General features: G+C 33.4%; 2 protein-coding genes across 2 annotated transcripts; both read right to left on the bottom strand.

The window, feature by feature from the left end:
* Positions 1 to 791: 791 nt before the first annotated feature.
* On the bottom strand, positions 792 to 4,133 carry LOC114724247 (transmembrane protein 128). The gene is made up of 4 exons (XM_028910597.1): positions 3,300 to 4,133; positions 1,662 to 1,841; positions 1,514 to 1,565; positions 792 to 1,384 (listed from the first exon to the last, which is right to left on the bottom strand). Exons 1-4 carry the CDS (start codon positions 3,563 to 3,565, stop codon positions 1,295 to 1,297), a joined length of 588 nt encoding a protein of 195 aa, XP_028766430.1. The 5' UTR covers positions 3,566 to 4,133; the 3' UTR covers positions 792 to 1,294.
* Positions 4,134 to 8,722: 4,589 nt separating this feature from the next.
* Positions 8,723 to 12,996, bottom strand: LOC114721904 (mediator of RNA polymerase II transcription subunit 17-like). Its single transcript, XM_028907829.1, is given in 9 exon segments — positions 8,723 to 9,349; positions 9,479 to 9,531; positions 9,534 to 9,798; positions 9,883 to 10,350; positions 10,463 to 10,847; positions 11,081 to 11,166; positions 11,497 to 11,610; positions 12,179 to 12,377; positions 12,828 to 12,996. Coding segments are annotated over 9 exon segments (1,986 nt in total). The 5' UTR covers positions 12,917 to 12,996; the 3' UTR covers positions 8,723 to 9,022.
* Between the last annotated feature and the right edge of the window lie 4,599 nt (positions 12,997 to 17,595).

Raw genomic sequence — 17,595 nt, 5'->3', positions numbered from 1 at the left:
CCACATCACAATAACTTTATTCCATTATTTTAAATTTTGAATCCCTTTGTTTTTTAAAATTAAAAAAAAAACAATGGGATTAAAATAATTCAATAACTTATTAACTAGTTATATATGGGCATATAGGAATGGGCTAACCCACTAACAGGAGACCAATATCTAAATTCCAACAAATTAATTTTAAATTCAGAATTGGACCTAAGGTAATGAAAATGAAAATTAGATCACCACCAACAATCCCATCCCAGAAAGGGAAAAAACTGCTGAGTTGATTTAAGGTAAATTTTAACTCACCCAAAAACCAATAAGCTGAATAACGGATTAAAAAAAATACAAATCTGAATTATAAACCTAAAACAAATTTTATTGAGTTGCCCTTTCTTATTGACCTGATAGTCTAATAATTTCCATTAGTTGAATGATTGGTTTAATTTTAATAACATTGGTTTACTACCAAACACATGTTTCAGCTCACAAAAGGTTGTACCAATTTAACCAGAGCTCTCGTTTGAGTTCTGAAAATACAACAATACTAAATACTTGGTGACAAAGTTTTGTCACCATTTATAGTCTTGCTTGGCTTGGTTCAATCTAAGATAATATATTATGAACTCTTGATAAATCCTTTAGTTAAAGTGAGAGGTAAGTCTCAATCCATATTAATCTGCAACCTTGATAAATCCTTTAATTAAAAGTGAGGGCCAATAAAAAAAACAAATAAACAAATAAATAATAATAAAATAAAAATAGCATTGGTTTTCAAAGCAATTCTGGCTAATGAACAAGATGGAAACAATGGAAGGCCCCAGTAGCCCAAAAATTCTTAAACCCACATATTGAGGTCCTGTCCTTTTTAAAAGGTGCAGTGTGTAAACAAAACGAAGAGTATTTAGCAACAAAATGACTAGCAAAACATATAATGCAATTTGCAACAACAATCCTCATCTCATTAAACAGGATCGGCTATATAGATCATATAACACCATTACGCTCTATTCACAGCCAGCTCTTCTTGCGTATCATTCACCAACAGATCGTGATTACATAGGATTTGGGGTTTTATGTGATCGCAAGTCTTTTTTTTTCCCGGGGAAAAAGAAGAAAGGAATGCTGGCTCTCAGTGCTGTGACCAATTTTGGGAAAACATGGCATGTAACTGCACAGAATACATCAGAATATAGTCAAAGAAAGAAATTCACTCTACATCACCATGACTACCGATCAATGATGGGGGTTAGAACTTAGTAACCCTTCATGCAAGTCAGCACTATTCCTCGCTTGAATCGTATGAGGCTTAATCGGTACGGAGCTCGTCATAGCAAGGGTGGAACTTCCCAATTATGAGGTAGGGGGTTATAACCATGCAAGCCATAAATAACGTGAACTGCAGAACATAAAAATCAGCAAGTTGTAATCCCAACATTACCATTTGGAAGCAAAGAAAACCAAGTAGGAGATAAAGGTAAAACACAGACACAAAAAGTAAGACGAATCTGTTTATAAATATAACTACCAGAAGAGGAAGTGTCAGGAAGCTCCATATTGGCCACAATGCAAAGGTGAATCTGTAAGGAGGAAGAATAAAGTGTCAGCAAAATGGAGTTGTATTTAGACATACCATACATCGAAAATGAAAAAGAGAAGAGATTACAGTTTCTTACGAGCAAAAAGAGACGAGTCCAAATGCAGTAACGAATGGTAAAGCAGCGACACTTGTTACTTCCCATTTTTTTAGTCCCCATTTTTCATCAAATCTCTTAACACTCCATGCCAAGATGCTTGTATATATGAAAATCAGTGCATTTAGTCCAATACCTATCATTCCAAGATACATAGGCAGTCTGCAATAAAATTCAGGAGATTTCAAATACTGTGACAGTGATTAAGTAACTCAAGAATTACATTCAGTTAGAATCAGCATCAACTAAGACTACAGCAAATGCCCTAGCTGTTTCAAATTTAGAGGTCCTGAAAAAGGTATAATCATATGTCAACTATAATCATCTTACAAATCATCAAACACACTTTGTTTTCTATAGCTAGAGAGAGATAGATTGAGTGAAAAATTCATTTAAAAAGCGTGAAATTTTCTGTCCAACTAAAACAAGTAGGTATATTTTAAAAATAAGCTCTTTTTTGTGTTAGTTGTTAGTACAGTTTCCTGTAATTAACAGAGTTTGGTTTCTGACATGAAATCTGCCTTCCAATGACTTCTTGATTCTTGAACTTGTGGGAAGCACATGCAAGTCATAATCTTAGTCAATGAGACAAGGCAAAATAAAATTAGAACCCAGAACATGCTGTAGATATAATGGGATTCCCGGCTAAATCTTATTAATACCAACAACTAACAGGTACAGTCGATACAAGACACTGTTACAAGAAACAAAGATTTCATTTAAGTCAGTAGGTAACGGATAAAATAATTGAAACAATCTAATTCTAAAGCTTTCTTAATTAATTGCCAGACAGATCTCATCCTACAAACCTCCCTCTTTCAACAGGTAAAAGGTTTAACCTACTGCACCATGCTAGATAAGGAACCTACAACCTCCCTATCATTTCCACACATTCATAACTAACCGCATAGAACTTCAAGTGATGTTAATGAAATTGTACATGAAAGGGTGCTCAAAGATAGAAACACAGTGACCTAGATCCCTGCGCATTATGTTCATACTCTGCGAATGGTAAATGCCATTATCGTCAAGAACTTCAACAGCTAATGAACACTTTTGAAGCTGCAAGTCTTTATCAAACTCTAATCTAAGCCAATTTAGTTCACATTTTCAACATCTCTTCTTCGGCAATTTTAGTGGTAACAGTTAACCTTCACCTTACAAACTATCACATAGGCTGATGCCATATGCGAGAGAGAGAGAGAGAGAGAGAGAGAGAGAGAATGATTAAATGGGTTATTCTTTCTGTTACTTTTCTAACTACTACTTATTTCTGTTACTAACCCAATGCAACGTATCAGAGACCAACTTTTGTAAAACAATAATGCACAAGTTGTTTTCTATAGATAACAAATATTTCAATAATAAAACCAAAGTAGTAACAAGATGACGTCTTAACTCAATTTTTACTCAACTTATGGATGTTTACATTTCACACCATTATGCATGTTAATAACCGGAGGTTCCGAGATTTGCTTTGATAGACCAAACAAAAAGTTGCCATAAGACTAAAAAATAAGAAGAAAAAATATGATGCAAAGGAAAGAATCTGTTCAGACTAAATGAGTTAACAAAAATCCAAAATTTAAAGAAATGAAAAGCTAAGAAAATCGGGGTTACCTTTTGATTCGTTCGTCATGAAACAAGAGGTAAATCAAATTGGAATCACGATCGCCGAAGTATACGATTAAAGCCGCGGAAGCAATCCAAAGAAAATTTTCCAAAATCTCGATCCACGTTCTTCTTTCTTCTTCAAAGCTTGCAGGAGAAAAAGGACGAAGTCTCGAGCATGCATCGTCTTCAAGGTCATCGCCACTGCTTGCGTACCCCTGGCTGTGTCTCTGTCTCATAAGCCCTCCTCCACCAACCGGTGTACCTCCAGACATTGTAAGACAGAACCACAATCACACAATGAACATGCAGTACCAGAAGAATCACCAAAACCTAACAATACTGGCACATAATGAACTTGGAATTCCTCCACAAAAGAAGTGACTGTGGCTCCTAATTTCACACTACAAGCTAATCCCAACTAAATTCCCCCGACCGAGATTCATAATCTGCATATCAGTCAAAATCTAAATGCACATCCATTGTAGATTGAGTTCACCGTTGAACACACGAATTCGTCAACTAGAACAAGCGAAGACCCGCTTCGAGAAAACTGCCAGAAAACCCATTTTGAACTCCCGGAAGCTGAATAACCGAAAATTAAGCATAAGAAAAGACTCTGATTTGAGTTTGTAGCGGACAGCAACCCAGAAATTTCCTTTGGTTTCTCGGATTCAATTAATCGACGAGACCCAGTGGCTTGGTGTGCATGCAAAATGATATGATTCCAGAAAGAGTAGAAAGATGACAAGGTATCGGATTTACAGTGCTCTTCTAGAGAAGAGAACAACACAGCCAAAAGTTTTAATGGCGAGTCAGAAGATTGAAGAGTGAAGATTCGTTTCGTGTACGTCCTTCGAAATGCAGGGGGATTCCGAAGCTTCGAACCTTCCTTAAATTCGGCTCCATTTTTGTTTTCCTGTTCTTGTTTTTTTTTTGAATGAATTGTTTTCTTTTTTCATATAAACATTTCTTTTCAAATTATTCTTAATCTTTAAAAGGAAAAGTTTAAAAAATCACTCCTAAAATGTAATTATTACTGCTTTTGATGTTAAGTAGAGAATTTAATCAATAAGCTTGTTTTTTACCTGAAATATCAGACTCTTATTTTCTAAATATATGGTTTTTTCTTAAATTATTCTTATTAATTGTATATATTAAAATATTTTCATATAAAATAATTGTTATTGCAACTAATTAAATGGTGTATAAACGCATTTTTTAATAAATTATGAACTCGATTTTATTCATTCTTGTAAATTAAATTATCTATTTCTTGTATTAGTTTAGTTTGAAACGGTTATGCATATTAAATTTCAAGGTAATTAAACATTTTGAAGTTTTGAGTTTATAATCTATTTCCTTTTTGCCATTAATGTAAATCCCTACAAGTTAAAAAGTTCAAAATCAAAATAATATTTAACTGTGTTTGTTAAATATCTAATTAGGAATTTAATCCCTAACGGTGTATTTGAAGAGGGACTCGTTGCCAGCACTAAAATCCTTAATGGATATACATTATGAAAGAGTTAATCATTAGTGGATATTTTGGATTCAACAAAAAAAAAAAAGAGTCCAAAACCCGTAAGAATATATAGGTTGGTAAAAATGGAAGGTAAATTTGAAAAAGCATTATTGGATTGGAATAAAGAACATTTGAAAATTGAAAAACACATTTATAAAACTGAGTGAGATTACAGTGTTCTGCATTTTCAAAAAGAGAATAAAACTTTGGTAAGAGCAAAATACTTCTTTTTGGTAATTGACTTATTTAATATACAACTAAACTTTCTCCAAAGCAAATCGAATTGTTGGGTAGGCGGTACAGAATGTGGGGTTATAGCTTTTTGCATGTCAGAGAAGCAAGGAGTTTGTTGGATAAGCATATGACTCTTAATTTATCCATAATATGGTTTATTTTTTTTCAAGTTTTGTCCAATATAAATCTTTGTTTAAATGAAGGAAAAAATTGAAAGAATAAAAATGGGACCAGAGAGTAATTTAATGGGAAGAGAAAAGTGGGGTCTTCTTATGTTTAAATGTACATAAAAAAACATAGAAAAAAGTAATTAATTTCACTATTATAAGGGTCATAATAATTATATGAAAAATACAGGTTAAATTATATAAATCTCTGCACTTTAAATAATACTATAATACGCAAATAATTCTCTCAACATTTAAAACCTAATAGTAAACCACACCCTAAACTTTTTAAGTCTATGTGGATAATCTCCAACCATTAATTAAAAACTTTAAACTTTGACTTATTTTATGATGTTATTTGCGCATGACAGAAAATTTAGGGGAGTTTTGTATTTTGTGTGTGTGTGTGTGATCCTATGTTTCTTTTTCTACCATTTGGGGTAATTTTGAAGGGGAAAAAAAAAGAAGAAGGAAAGAAACATGTGGGTTGCATACCCTTTTTATTATTATAATTAATTCTCTTCCATTTCCCCCCTTTTCTTTTATATATTTGAACATAGAAAAATATATTTTCTTCTAATGTGCTGAACAGACCCACAAGTGAACTTTATGGGAAGCAAAATGAATTGGCGGTGGCGGAGGATGTGGATGCGGTGTGGGGCTAACTAGCTTTTTTTTTTTTTTGCAGGATAAGCATATGACCTAAAAAGGAAAGCCAAGATGCATTTATTTTTTTAATGGATAACAACGCTTGGCATTTCTTGTTGGGCACTCAAGTGCTTCCTCCAAAATTCCAGCTCATGCTCTATCCAACTACTATTATCATTTTATATCCTGTCACGGATCAATTGCATCATGTTTGGTTTTGGATTCATGATTAATTTTGATACATAAAAAAAATATTTGAAATTTTTTTAAAAAAAATTCATAATTTTAACTCTCATATTTGATTACGAGAAAAATTCAAAATAAACCCTAATGCAATATTTTTTAAAAAATAAAGACAAAAATCAAATATCATATGAAAGTGGCTATGGTTAAGTGGCACTTAACTGACTTTTTATAATACAGATCATGGGTTTGGGGGATGTTTGGATGGAAACAAAATTATAGTTTTAAAAGTATTTTATGGCATACAAAATAAATATACGAAGGAGTTTGTTTCGATTTGTGAAAAAAATACTTTTTAGAAGTATTTTTTAGATAATCCAAACACCCCTTGATCTTATTGCCTCTTGCTTGCCCATCCTACTAAAAGAAATACCAAAACCCATGTATTTGATGAACGGAATTTGACAATAAAAGTCAGGCAATCAATTTTAAGTTTTATAAAAAAAAAATACAACTTTCAATAAATTTTATTTACACAGCCTATCCTGTTTTTCTTTTTCCTCCTTCACGTGATCTCTATGTTTACGAGTTAAAAAGTACTCCTCCGGTCCTTAATATAAGACCCATTTATCTAATTTGATTAGATTAAGGAAGTTAGGTAAGTTAGGTAATTATAAGAAATGTGACATATTTTTCCTAAAACACCAAAATCATCTTTCTTATTATTCCCTCTCCCTCTTCTACTTGATTATAGTTGATGGAGTATCCATAGGGGTAATTTGGAGAAAATTAATAAATATGAGAAATGGGTCTTATATTTAGGATCAAAACCAACTCAATAATTGGGTCCTATATTAAGCACCGGAGGAGTACCTTACAATAGGAATCGGGGTAATAACTATCTGACTTCTATATTTAGGATTCAATGAAGTGCATTAGTGCTAAAAAAAAACATACAGCAGTTGAGGTGAGATGCACAAATCATATCATAATAACTAAACAAATTGAATGATGCTTCGTTTTCAAGAGAAGCGTATAGAATTGGAGATGCCACATGGAAGCGTGATCGGGGGCCAAGTTTACACTTTGGGTGGTCCGTTCTCATTTATAAATGGGTCTGAGGATGCACATGGAGCCATCACCCAGGCCTTATTTATACTCTTTTAATTTTATTTATAAGATAAAGAAAGAAGATTTTCTTTAATCATATCTATAAGTCATCTCATTAAATTTTTAGCATAAATATATTATTTTATCCTTCATTTATTATATTATAAATAGCTATTTTTTTACAAGATGTATATATATGAAATATAAGTAAAATTAAAAAGTTATATTTTAAAAGAGAATTAATGTAGTTTAAAGTTTTCTCGAGTCTATGTGAAATATGTTAAAAAATATCTTATAAATAAGACATGAGTTGTAAATTCTACTAATAAAAATGCTCATATCAACCTCAGCTCCATCTTGCTTCATTGCATTATTTAGATTCACCACTTGGGAACAGTACATCTTCGCACAAATTTTAGATTTTATATTGCTGTTTTTTTTTTGGCCAACTAGATTCTATATTGCTTGATTAAATAATATTATTGGATGGAATTAATTGAGTCTCTTGAAATTTAGATCATTCACAAATAATTTCTCTTGCATACAAAACTTACCAAGAAACCTACCGCATTTTTAAATTGAACAAATAATTTTACTTTATAAATATTGGATTTGCACAAAACATGAAGAATGAACCACATTATGCAATTCACGACTTAGGGATGCACACAACTTGCTACAATTAAAGATTTTGTATTGGTTGAGTATGCAATAGTAATGGGCAATATCACAAATGCAAAAACGGTTTTTTTAAAGCTAGTACACAAATATGATTCTGTTAGAAGTATCCAAACAGTACTAGATATTAAATCTTATCTTTCCCAATAAAAATTCAAACTTTGTTCATCATACAGTGAGCAATCAATCCCTACCACTAGGATTCAATGTGACGTAACAAATGCTACATATAATTTATCTCATATTACCTCAAATTCTTATTATAAAACATCATTTATAGCCTACAAATTATATCTTATAATTAGAACATACTACAAATTAAGTTTTCTAATTAAGACCGAATGTAGTATTTTAGTCTAATAGATGTTCGACAAAACTCTGTCCATGCTTGATAAAACATAATAAAATCAATATCAATAAATTTCACAACTTGACGTCATGTATTGTTCCAGGAAAGAAGATTGTGGTTTTTATTAAACAGAGTTTCATCTAATCGCAATGTAAATTGTGATTGTCCACAGTTGATCCGTCCGTCTAACTAGAGAGAATTTTCACCTTCAAAGCATCAGTGTCATCCAATGTTCATAAAATCAGGACTTCCTACAGGATTTTAGATCTATTGATCCTATAATGATGATGATGAGGAGGAGGAGGAGGAGGCTGCTCCAAATTATTGTGATTATATATCTATTATTCTATATTGATAACGTAATAAATAAACATAAACAAGTCAGTAATTGAACAAAGTCTAATGAAAAAAAAAAAAAAGGGAAATGCAAAACTCAACACAGGACAGAAGAGGATCCCTGTCTGAACATGATGCCTTCTACTTTTTTCATAACTAACCACCTCAGGAACAGCCTTACTAGAAACCTACTCGTTATCCTCATCATCATAACAAACATGATGAACGGATTTGAGGGACCTTCTCTCCCTCCCCCCCTCGCTCTCTCTCTCTCTGGTTTGCTTTTCAAATTAAAATTACACGTTTCTTTGGTTACATCAGGAAGATTTGAACTCTTGACTTCTGCTTATACTCCACTCTAAACCAATTAAACCTACCTCATGTGGCTAATATTACACATTTCTATTATAACACATACATCAAATCATGTGTAGAGCTGTTAGTGCTCGTCAAGGAGACACCTGGAAGGAAAAGCAATACCGTTTGGCAAGTGCAGGATCAATCATTGGCCACCACCAGCACTACACAAGCCTATTAGGTCCATCAGCGTTGCATATAGCAAATCCAGAGATAAGGGGCCCAAGAATTTCCTGTATTCAGATGCGCCATCAGTGATGTCTATGTGAAGTTTTCGCTCCTCCGCGAAACTGTCCTCCATGACCAACCACCACGATATACAACCATCGATATCCTCTGGATCTACATGTGCGACCAGGCTTAGTGTTTCGCCCTGATCCAGCTCAAATGACAAGCATAAAAAGTCCCGATTTGCTTTTATTCCTACCATCAGAGCTTCCTGATAGAGCCAGTTAATAATCTGGCTAGCAACCTGTATGTTTGAAGTTACCATAAGTTGAGAGCAACATTACATGTGGGAGGATTACGAATGCAATCCCCCCACTTTTAAATTGAAAAATTATGGCAACCACCACAAGATAGGCAAATTCTTGACATATACCTGCTGCAAAATTATCACAGGAAGATCAGCCAAATTGCAGTCATATTTGTTCATGAATGAATTTCCTCGGATTTTCCCTTGAACAAGCCAACATCTTTAAGGGCACCTTCTCTTTCCACGTTAATGCAATCATCATTTACGACCACCTTAGTCCAAAAGTGGGACTTAACAGCATTTTTCTCTAATGCAATATTTGACATTTTTGATTGGCTGCCCATGTGGAGAATAGATTGAGGAACCTTCATTGAAAGTGTCCAGGATGATGTCCGAGAATGCCATGTGGGATTTGTAATCAGTTGTAGATATGGGACCCTACAAACCTGCACATAAAGATTTTAGTGTTTTTTTTTTTAAAAAAAAAAAGACTTTACACAAAGCAGAAGTCAAAGCTGAACAAGCAATACCACATTTTCCAGCTCAGCGAGGACTTTACTTGAAAAGATCCTATGAGACAAAGACAGAGAAAAATGACCAAGAAGACCTGATCCATCCTTTATTGGCACTCCAGAAACCCGAGTGCCAGAAGAAATTGGCTTTCCGATACCTCTTCCAAATATATGTTCATGGAAGATCTGTTGAAGATAAATTTCATAGCTCAAAGAATTAGGAAACTGCCATTTTTTCTTCTTTTGAATGCTATGTTTGGCATCTTGCAACTTCACCCCATCCAGTGTGTCTGAAGGTAAAATTGCATTTCCCACATCATCAGTGGCTGCGCCTTCAACTTCACGATTATCTTGACCAGATGGCACGAGGGATAAGAACACAAAGGTTCCTTGACCTAGGCTCAACTGTAAATAATTCTCATGTATGCCAGTCACACTGACTCCAGTTGATGAGTTAAATGCTTCACGATTCACCAGATCAAACACCTGGATCCAAAAGTACCCAAGCAATGAGCCAGCATACCAGTGTCCAATGTAAGGGAAGAAAAATACACAGCAAAGCAGCAATTACGACAATAAGTAACAAGGATATATTTACCTGCTCATTAAAAATTGCTAAATGCACTTCACGGAGTAGTATGTGTGACTTCTTTACACACACTTCATCACTTAAAGACTCTTTGCCACTTTCTCCCAAGTCAGACTCACTAGAAAAGTTGGATTTATTTACATTAGATTTTCTCAGAATATTGTCTGACTGCTCACCAAGAAAACCAAATTGCAGTGAGTGGCATGAATTTGGAGGTACATTAATTGCCAACATGCCCGCTGCATCATGGTCAACATGAACAGTGGACAGAGCAGATGACCGATTTGTAGCTTCTGAGTCATATGAGTTGTCAAAGAGATCAAAGGTGAAACCTTCATTTCCTGGAGCTATAGATGCCAAACGCTGTCTTTTAACTTTCCAATTTTGCTGCAACCTATCAGCTCATCAGGACATGTGATGGCGTTCAGCATAGGCTTGTGGGAAAGCATTATTGATGCAATAAGCTTCCATGACTCATTTATAAAATAAACTCGTGTTTATGGAGTAATTCAAGAGGCAGTGAAATATAGTATCTAAAATTTTAAAACATCCTTTTCAAATTTTGTCCCAGAATGGCAGAACTTACGGAAATAAGTGCATCGTAAAAGGTAAGAGAAGAAAAATCACCTGATTAGAGCACCATAAAACCTTGCCTCTCTAGCAACCTGCTGTTCAAAAGCTTTGGCAGATTGCTTGAAATACTTACCAACATGCTGTCATGAGAATGAGAACTAAACTAAGTTTCATATCTCACTGCATATCCCCGTAAAAGCTAAATTTCTTAGGATGGTAACAGTCCAAAAAAGACTTCAGTCTATCAATTTACTACATTTATGTTATAAAAAGAGAGACAACTGCTTGCCTTACAAATCATCCATATCCATATCAAATATAAAATCTATAGCAAGTTGCCCTATTCATAAATCGTGATCAATGTAATTCATTCCTCAGACTTCATGCAATACATAAGGGAACTGGTGGCATATAATTGAACTGGAAATAAACAAGAGCTCAAGGATGTCAAAGATGGAAAGAATATCTACCCTGTAGCATTGTAGCTTGGTGGCTGCAGAGACAGCAAGATCAGACAAAGCTTCATTTGGTAATGGTTTTGGCCTTGTCATGCCAGCCACAGTTACAGCATCATTTGCTTCCACCTAAATACAATGATTTGAAAAAAATATTGCATTTATATTCTGATTCTGCAGCACATTACTTTAGATATAATAAGCAGAGTTTAAACATTTTCAAATGAAAATTTTCAAAACCAATCGGAAATCCAGAATGACGTTGACTATGCATCAAATAATTTATTAGAGTAGACTGAGGAATGGGATGATGTAATGATCTAACCATTGTTAGTTCCCATGGTATTGTAAGTTCACATTCATAAAAGTTCCCTCTTACCAGCCTCAATTATTGTAATTATTCATTTGATGTAACTAAGGTACATTCCTCAAAGCATTCAAATGGAAAGAACCAAAAGTTTTCTTTATATACAGACTACAAAAGCAACATTCACTTAATCCTTTCATAGAACCATATAGCTTTGAATACAATCCCACAATTCCTTTTAACTACCGCAGATAAATATCTGGAGAACAGATCTCTCTTTCTCTCTCTCTCACACACACACATGCGCGCGTGCCAGAATTTCTGTGAAGTTCATGAAGCAACATGTTACTAAAAATAGAGATTAAGTAAGAAGTAATATGTAGTACACACAGTGTTGATGAGATCTATAATGACAGAGAGCTCCTGATGAGCTAACTGCAAATTCTCCACCATGCTCTGCCATTGCCATGGTGTTGAGGCCTCCTTTGAGGTTTTCTTCTGCTTCTTCTTCTGTTCGTCTTTCTCAAGAGCCCAAGCAAAGTCAACTCGCCTAATCAGTGATAGCCGCTTCTCATCGTAATCCAAATCTCTGCATATACACACATAAACAAAATTCAGCAAATAAGTCAGAGCAAACGAAAAAGGAATAATAAAGTTATTAGGGATCATCATTCACTAGTTATCTATATCAATTTTTGAAATCACATTAGAGTCATCATATTTAGAAATAGGCAGAAACAATATGCAGTTACTGCATACAAATACCAGTCACAATCACAACAATTAGAAATCGTCACATCTTAGAATATTACTTGCGGTGAATCTACAAAATAGGAATGTCGATAGCAGGCCGGGAAAATGCAGAATCAGTTAATGATTCAAGTATAAGATATAAATTATGGTTATAGAAGTACTATGCTTGTATTTGACTCCATTTAATAAATATGGCGAGTACCAATGGACATTCCCACATTTCTTGAGGAGGTTAAACGAAATGCCGGAGAAAACCCCAAAAAAAAAAAAGGAAATAGAAACATACGAAGGGAATCTTTCGAGTCCATTCTCTTCAATGACATCCAAGCGCTTGATGGGAAGCTTATCAAGGGAGACCTGTATATTTTCCTCCATTTTCCCTGAGGTTTGAATGTTTTTGCTGGAAAATTTTACGAACCCTATGACCGACTCCCGAGCCGGGGCCTGGGGCTGGGTTGGTAGTTTCCGAAGAGACAAGAAAATGGGATCGATTGCCAAAATTACCCCTCAAGGGTATGCTCAACTATGAACAGTCAACTCTGGATAGTTTGCAGCACAAAATAGGGGAAATGAGAGAAGCAATGATAGATGTTGTAAGAGCGATCCTAATTATAAGAACCAGTTAATTAATTTGAAAAGATTAAAGAAATAAGTTAAGTTAGTTATTTATCCTAAATAGGTAATGTCTTTCCTAAAATATCCTTACTAATTAAGTGTATTGACTAGAATTATCATTGTTAGAAGGGCTACTTTAAAAATATATATATAAATATGAGAGACAAAATGGATTGAGATCTTATATTTAAGACCAAAATAAAAGTCAAATAAAATCTTATATTAAAGACAGAAAGAAGGTAGTATTTTATTTTTATCTCTGTCATTGCATACTACACGGAGCAATGTGAAGAAATATAAGGGAAGTGATAAATTAAAGACAAAGATATGCTTTTAGATTCAAACGATTTTGGATAATACTCACGTCATTATATTTATTATGTTAAGTTTTTTAATTATATATGATCATGTGTTTTATTTTTAAAATATTAACATTTGATATTATTTAATCATAAATTCATATGAAAAAATGTCTTTGTTAACAAGAGCCTTCCCCTCTCTCGAGTTCTCTCTCCAGGACGGTGGGTGTGAGCATCTCGTCTTGTGCGTACACAGCGTCTCCCTCTCTGGCTTCCACTTGATGAGGGGACGTCCGTGCTTTGGTTTTTCTTGTTTTGTTTCTTGTTGTATTTTTTTTTTTGTCTTTTGTTTGGTTTTGCTGATGGAGCTTCTTTTTATTAGCACAGAAATAAAATCTTTGGGGTGTCTCTATAACAGCTCTTTCCTGGTGGTGGTTTTCTTAGATCTACTTCTAGCCACTCTGTTTCGCGTTTTAGGGTTCCGGGTTATGAAGGTTGTTGGTGATTTTGTTCAATCTATTCCTCAGATGGCTTCAGTTGGCTCTGTTTGGTGGTGGCGCGTTCAGAATGATAGAGGTAGAAAGCTCTTTGTCCATTTGGTGCTATTGCTGGCTTGGTTGCTGGTCAGATTTTCCCTTCCCTATGCTGTGTCTTCTTTGCCTTTGTCCATGGATATTTCTGCAACAATGGGTCTCTCCCATGCTTGCTCTTGTTCAACCCTTTTGGTTGCTTTCTTGCCGATAAAAGGGTTGAAACCTAACAAATGATTCTTTGAACCCCCACCCCTTATGGTGGCCTTGTTGTTATCAACGGCGTTTTTCTCTACTATGGGCTCTGGTGCGGTGGTGCCGCGACAGGGAAGGCAGTAACTTAACTAATATTTTTTCCATGGTTTTATGTCAATATTTTAAATTTCAATCCAGCGCTGTATATTAGGGAGTGTTTGGATAGAAACCAAACCATGGTTTCAGAAGTGCTTTTACGAATTACGAAGTAAATATATGGAGGAGGTTACCTCGTTTTGCGGAAAAGTGCTTCTGAAACCACGGTTTCAGAGCACCCAAACAGGCCTTTAATCAAACTGTTAGGGTCAAAGGGATCAGAAAATTAATAGTGGACCAATAGATAAGAGCTAAATGAACACGCGCGTGCATGGGGCATGGGTTTTATCCCATGACCTCCCTCCCAATTAACGGAGTTGGCACCACCAGACCCCAAGGGTCGTTAGCGTCGCATTTCTATAATCCATCGATACAAAATGTTTTTATTTTTAAATTATACTCCCTCCAATTTAAAATATAAGATAAATTTTGTTGGAAGATTTTTTTTATAAGATAACATTTATTTTTATCAAATATTTGATGAGGCTTTTTTAAATGAGGCTGTTTAATTCATTTATTGTATTTTTCACTTATTTTCTTCATTAATAAGAGTATATTTGGGTCAAAAAAGTACATGCCTTGTATATTTATTGTTCTAAACTAATTTTATCTTATATTTTGAATTGAAGGGAATATATGATAGGATATATTACAATTTATGATTTATTGCCAAGAAAGAGTAAGGGATTGGATGTGGTGAAAAGAATTAATATACTCCTCCGGTCCTAATTATAAGACCCAATTGACTTATTTGAGGCGATTAAAGAAGTAAGTTAAATTGGTTATTTATAATAAATAAGTGTTGTCATTCTTAAAATATCTTTGCTAATTAAGTATATTGGCTAAAACTATCATTATTAGAAGGATTTTCTTGGAAAAAAATGCATAAATATAAGAGACAAAATGGATTGGGGTCTTATAATTAGGACCAAATAAAAAATTAAATGGGGTCTTATAATAAGGACCGGAGGAGTATTATAATATGATAAACTAATATTCAAATTTTCACTACAATAGAAGCCCACATTTAGATACTATTTGGTATGAGGGAAATGGAGAGGAGGGGAGTGGAAGGAAAATTTTAATGAGCTCTATTTGAAAAATTAAAAAAGTGGAGTTTTGAAATTTTAATAAAAAGAAGAAGTAATATAAAAGAGTAATAAAAATTAATTAAAAGCTTTTGACCTCATTTTTTTAATTTTTTAAATCAAGCTTATTAACATTTTCCCTCCCTTCCCCTCCTCTCATTTTACCTCATATCAAAGGGGCTCTTACCCTCTATTTGGATGAGAAGAAAAGTTGAGAGGAAAGAAAATAAAAAGAGAGAAAATGGAGAGAAGAGAAAATTAGAGAGAAAATATTATCATCTCTCATGTTAGGATGGACAAGAGAAAATAGAAAAGAAAGAAAATGAATAAATATATGAATGACTTTATATCAAAATATATCTTGATTAAAACCAAATTAAATATCATAATGAAAAACCATATTTACATTAACAAATCATATAATTTAAAATCAACTTATTTGATGATAAAGATATATTATCATGTTATTATATTTTAATATCAAATAATTTTGTAAAAAAAGGACAAAAAAACATTTTGTGTAATATAATGCTAAAAAAAACCAGAACAACTACTCCACTTGTTTTTCCTTTTAGTTCATTTTAGAAGGGTTTTTTCAATCTTAGTTATTTTATTTTTCAATTAAGCAAACATAGAAGAAAGACTTGATAATAATAACAGAGAAAAAACATGTTTTCTTTTCATTTTCTCTCCATATATGGAGAGAAAAGTTGGGAGGAAAATGGGACCTACCTTATTTTCTCTCCAACTTTTCTTTTCTCCCACTTTTCTTTCCTCATTCAAACAAGGAAAAAACTACTTTTCTCCCCGTTTTCCTTTCTAGTTTTCTTGTCTCTCTCATTTTCTCTCCATTCAAACATAGCATTAGTGTCTACTTCTAGTAAGATTATCTCTAATGAAAGGATATCTATACTTATGAAATTGTGCTTACTTTAGTTTAAAATTTAGAAGGTATTTGACATATGCAAAACTCTTTTATATATTTACTTCACATATCATAGTTTAATTTTTACCCAAATGCTTTTTTAAGATTGGAAAAAGGAGGGGGAATGACCAAAGGGTGCACGCGGCACAAATTTATTATCTTTCCACAAGAGAACAACGCTATACTTGGGGCTTGGCCCTTTGGGTCTTGACCTTTATGGGTCCACATGCCTCTCTGGAGGCCCATATTCAGTGAAAAGCGCAAATTCATTCAGGGCCGCTAAGAGCTATTTTACATTCTTTTTGTTTTTTTGGGCCAAAGAGAGGCATTTTCAATTTTACCGCTATTGTTAGGATATCAATAGAAGTTGAGTCTAACCCAAAAAAAAAAAAAATCCCTTATAATATGATAAATTAATATTTGAGTTTTTACTGAAAAATGTGCCTATATTTAGCATTCGATAATGCTTCAAATAAGATTCTGTCTCGCAAAACAAATAATGCTATTATTAAGATATTTGGTTAGTAAAGTTATTATTCAATGTACAGCATATAACAACAAATAAAGTAATTCCTATTACATAATTTTGACTATATAACTATATAATATAATTTTCTCCCAAAAAAAATATGTAATATACTCCTCTGGTCCTTAATATAAGATCCATTTAACTAATTTGATTAGATTAAGAAAGTTAGGTAAGTTAGTTAATTATAAGAAATATAATACGTTTTTCCTAAAACACTACAATCATCTTTCTTAATACCTCATCTCCCTCTTTTACTTGATTATGGTTGAGAGAGTATCTATAGGGATAATTTAGAGAAAATTGATAAATATGATAAATGGGTCTTATATTTAGGACCAAAACCAACTCAAGAATTGGGTCCTATATTAAAGACCGAAGGAGTAATTTATATTCAAGCATACATGAATGAACATATGGCCATTTATATCCTCCAGAATCAACAATTAGATATTTATAACTTTCATTTTTGAACATTGATAGGGTTAAAAAGAACATTTCATATTTTTTTATTTGTTAAGATAAAATGTAAATTTCATTTCATATTTCTTAATAGAATATTAAACAAATGCTCTGTAACAATCGGTTTATTATATCACATTTCCTATGATTTTTTGAACCCAACATGGACATAAATAGATATAAGCTATGATCTTGCAATTTCAAAGGAGCCTATCTTATTGTTTTATGAGTAATATAAGATTCACATTCATTATGTTT

The sequence above is a fragment of the Neltuma alba genome, unplaced genomic scaffold (assembly GCF_004799145.2).
Source record: "Neltuma alba isolate B1F8T4 unplaced genomic scaffold, ASM479914v2 tig00000327_pilon, whole genome shotgun sequence".
Taxonomy (NCBI): Eukaryota; Viridiplantae; Streptophyta; class Magnoliopsida; order Fabales; family Fabaceae; genus Neltuma; species Neltuma alba.
The sequence above is the reverse complement of the archived record's forward strand: the minus strand, read 5'-3'. Positions and strand labels throughout refer to the sequence as shown.

Coding starts and splice junctions, on each gene's coding strand:
- LOC114724247 (XM_028910597.1), bottom strand. CDS start 3,565: ATGTCTGGAGGTACACCGGTTGGTGGAGGAGGGCTTATGAGACAGAGA. Junction 1,842..3,299: donor CATGACGAACGAATCAAAAG/GTAACCCCGATT, acceptor ATTTTATTGCAG/ACTGCCTATGTATCTTGGAA. Junction 1,566..1,661: donor GGACTCGTCTCTTTTTGCTC/GTAAGAAACTGT, acceptor TCCTCCTTACAG/ATTCACCTTTGCATTGTGGC.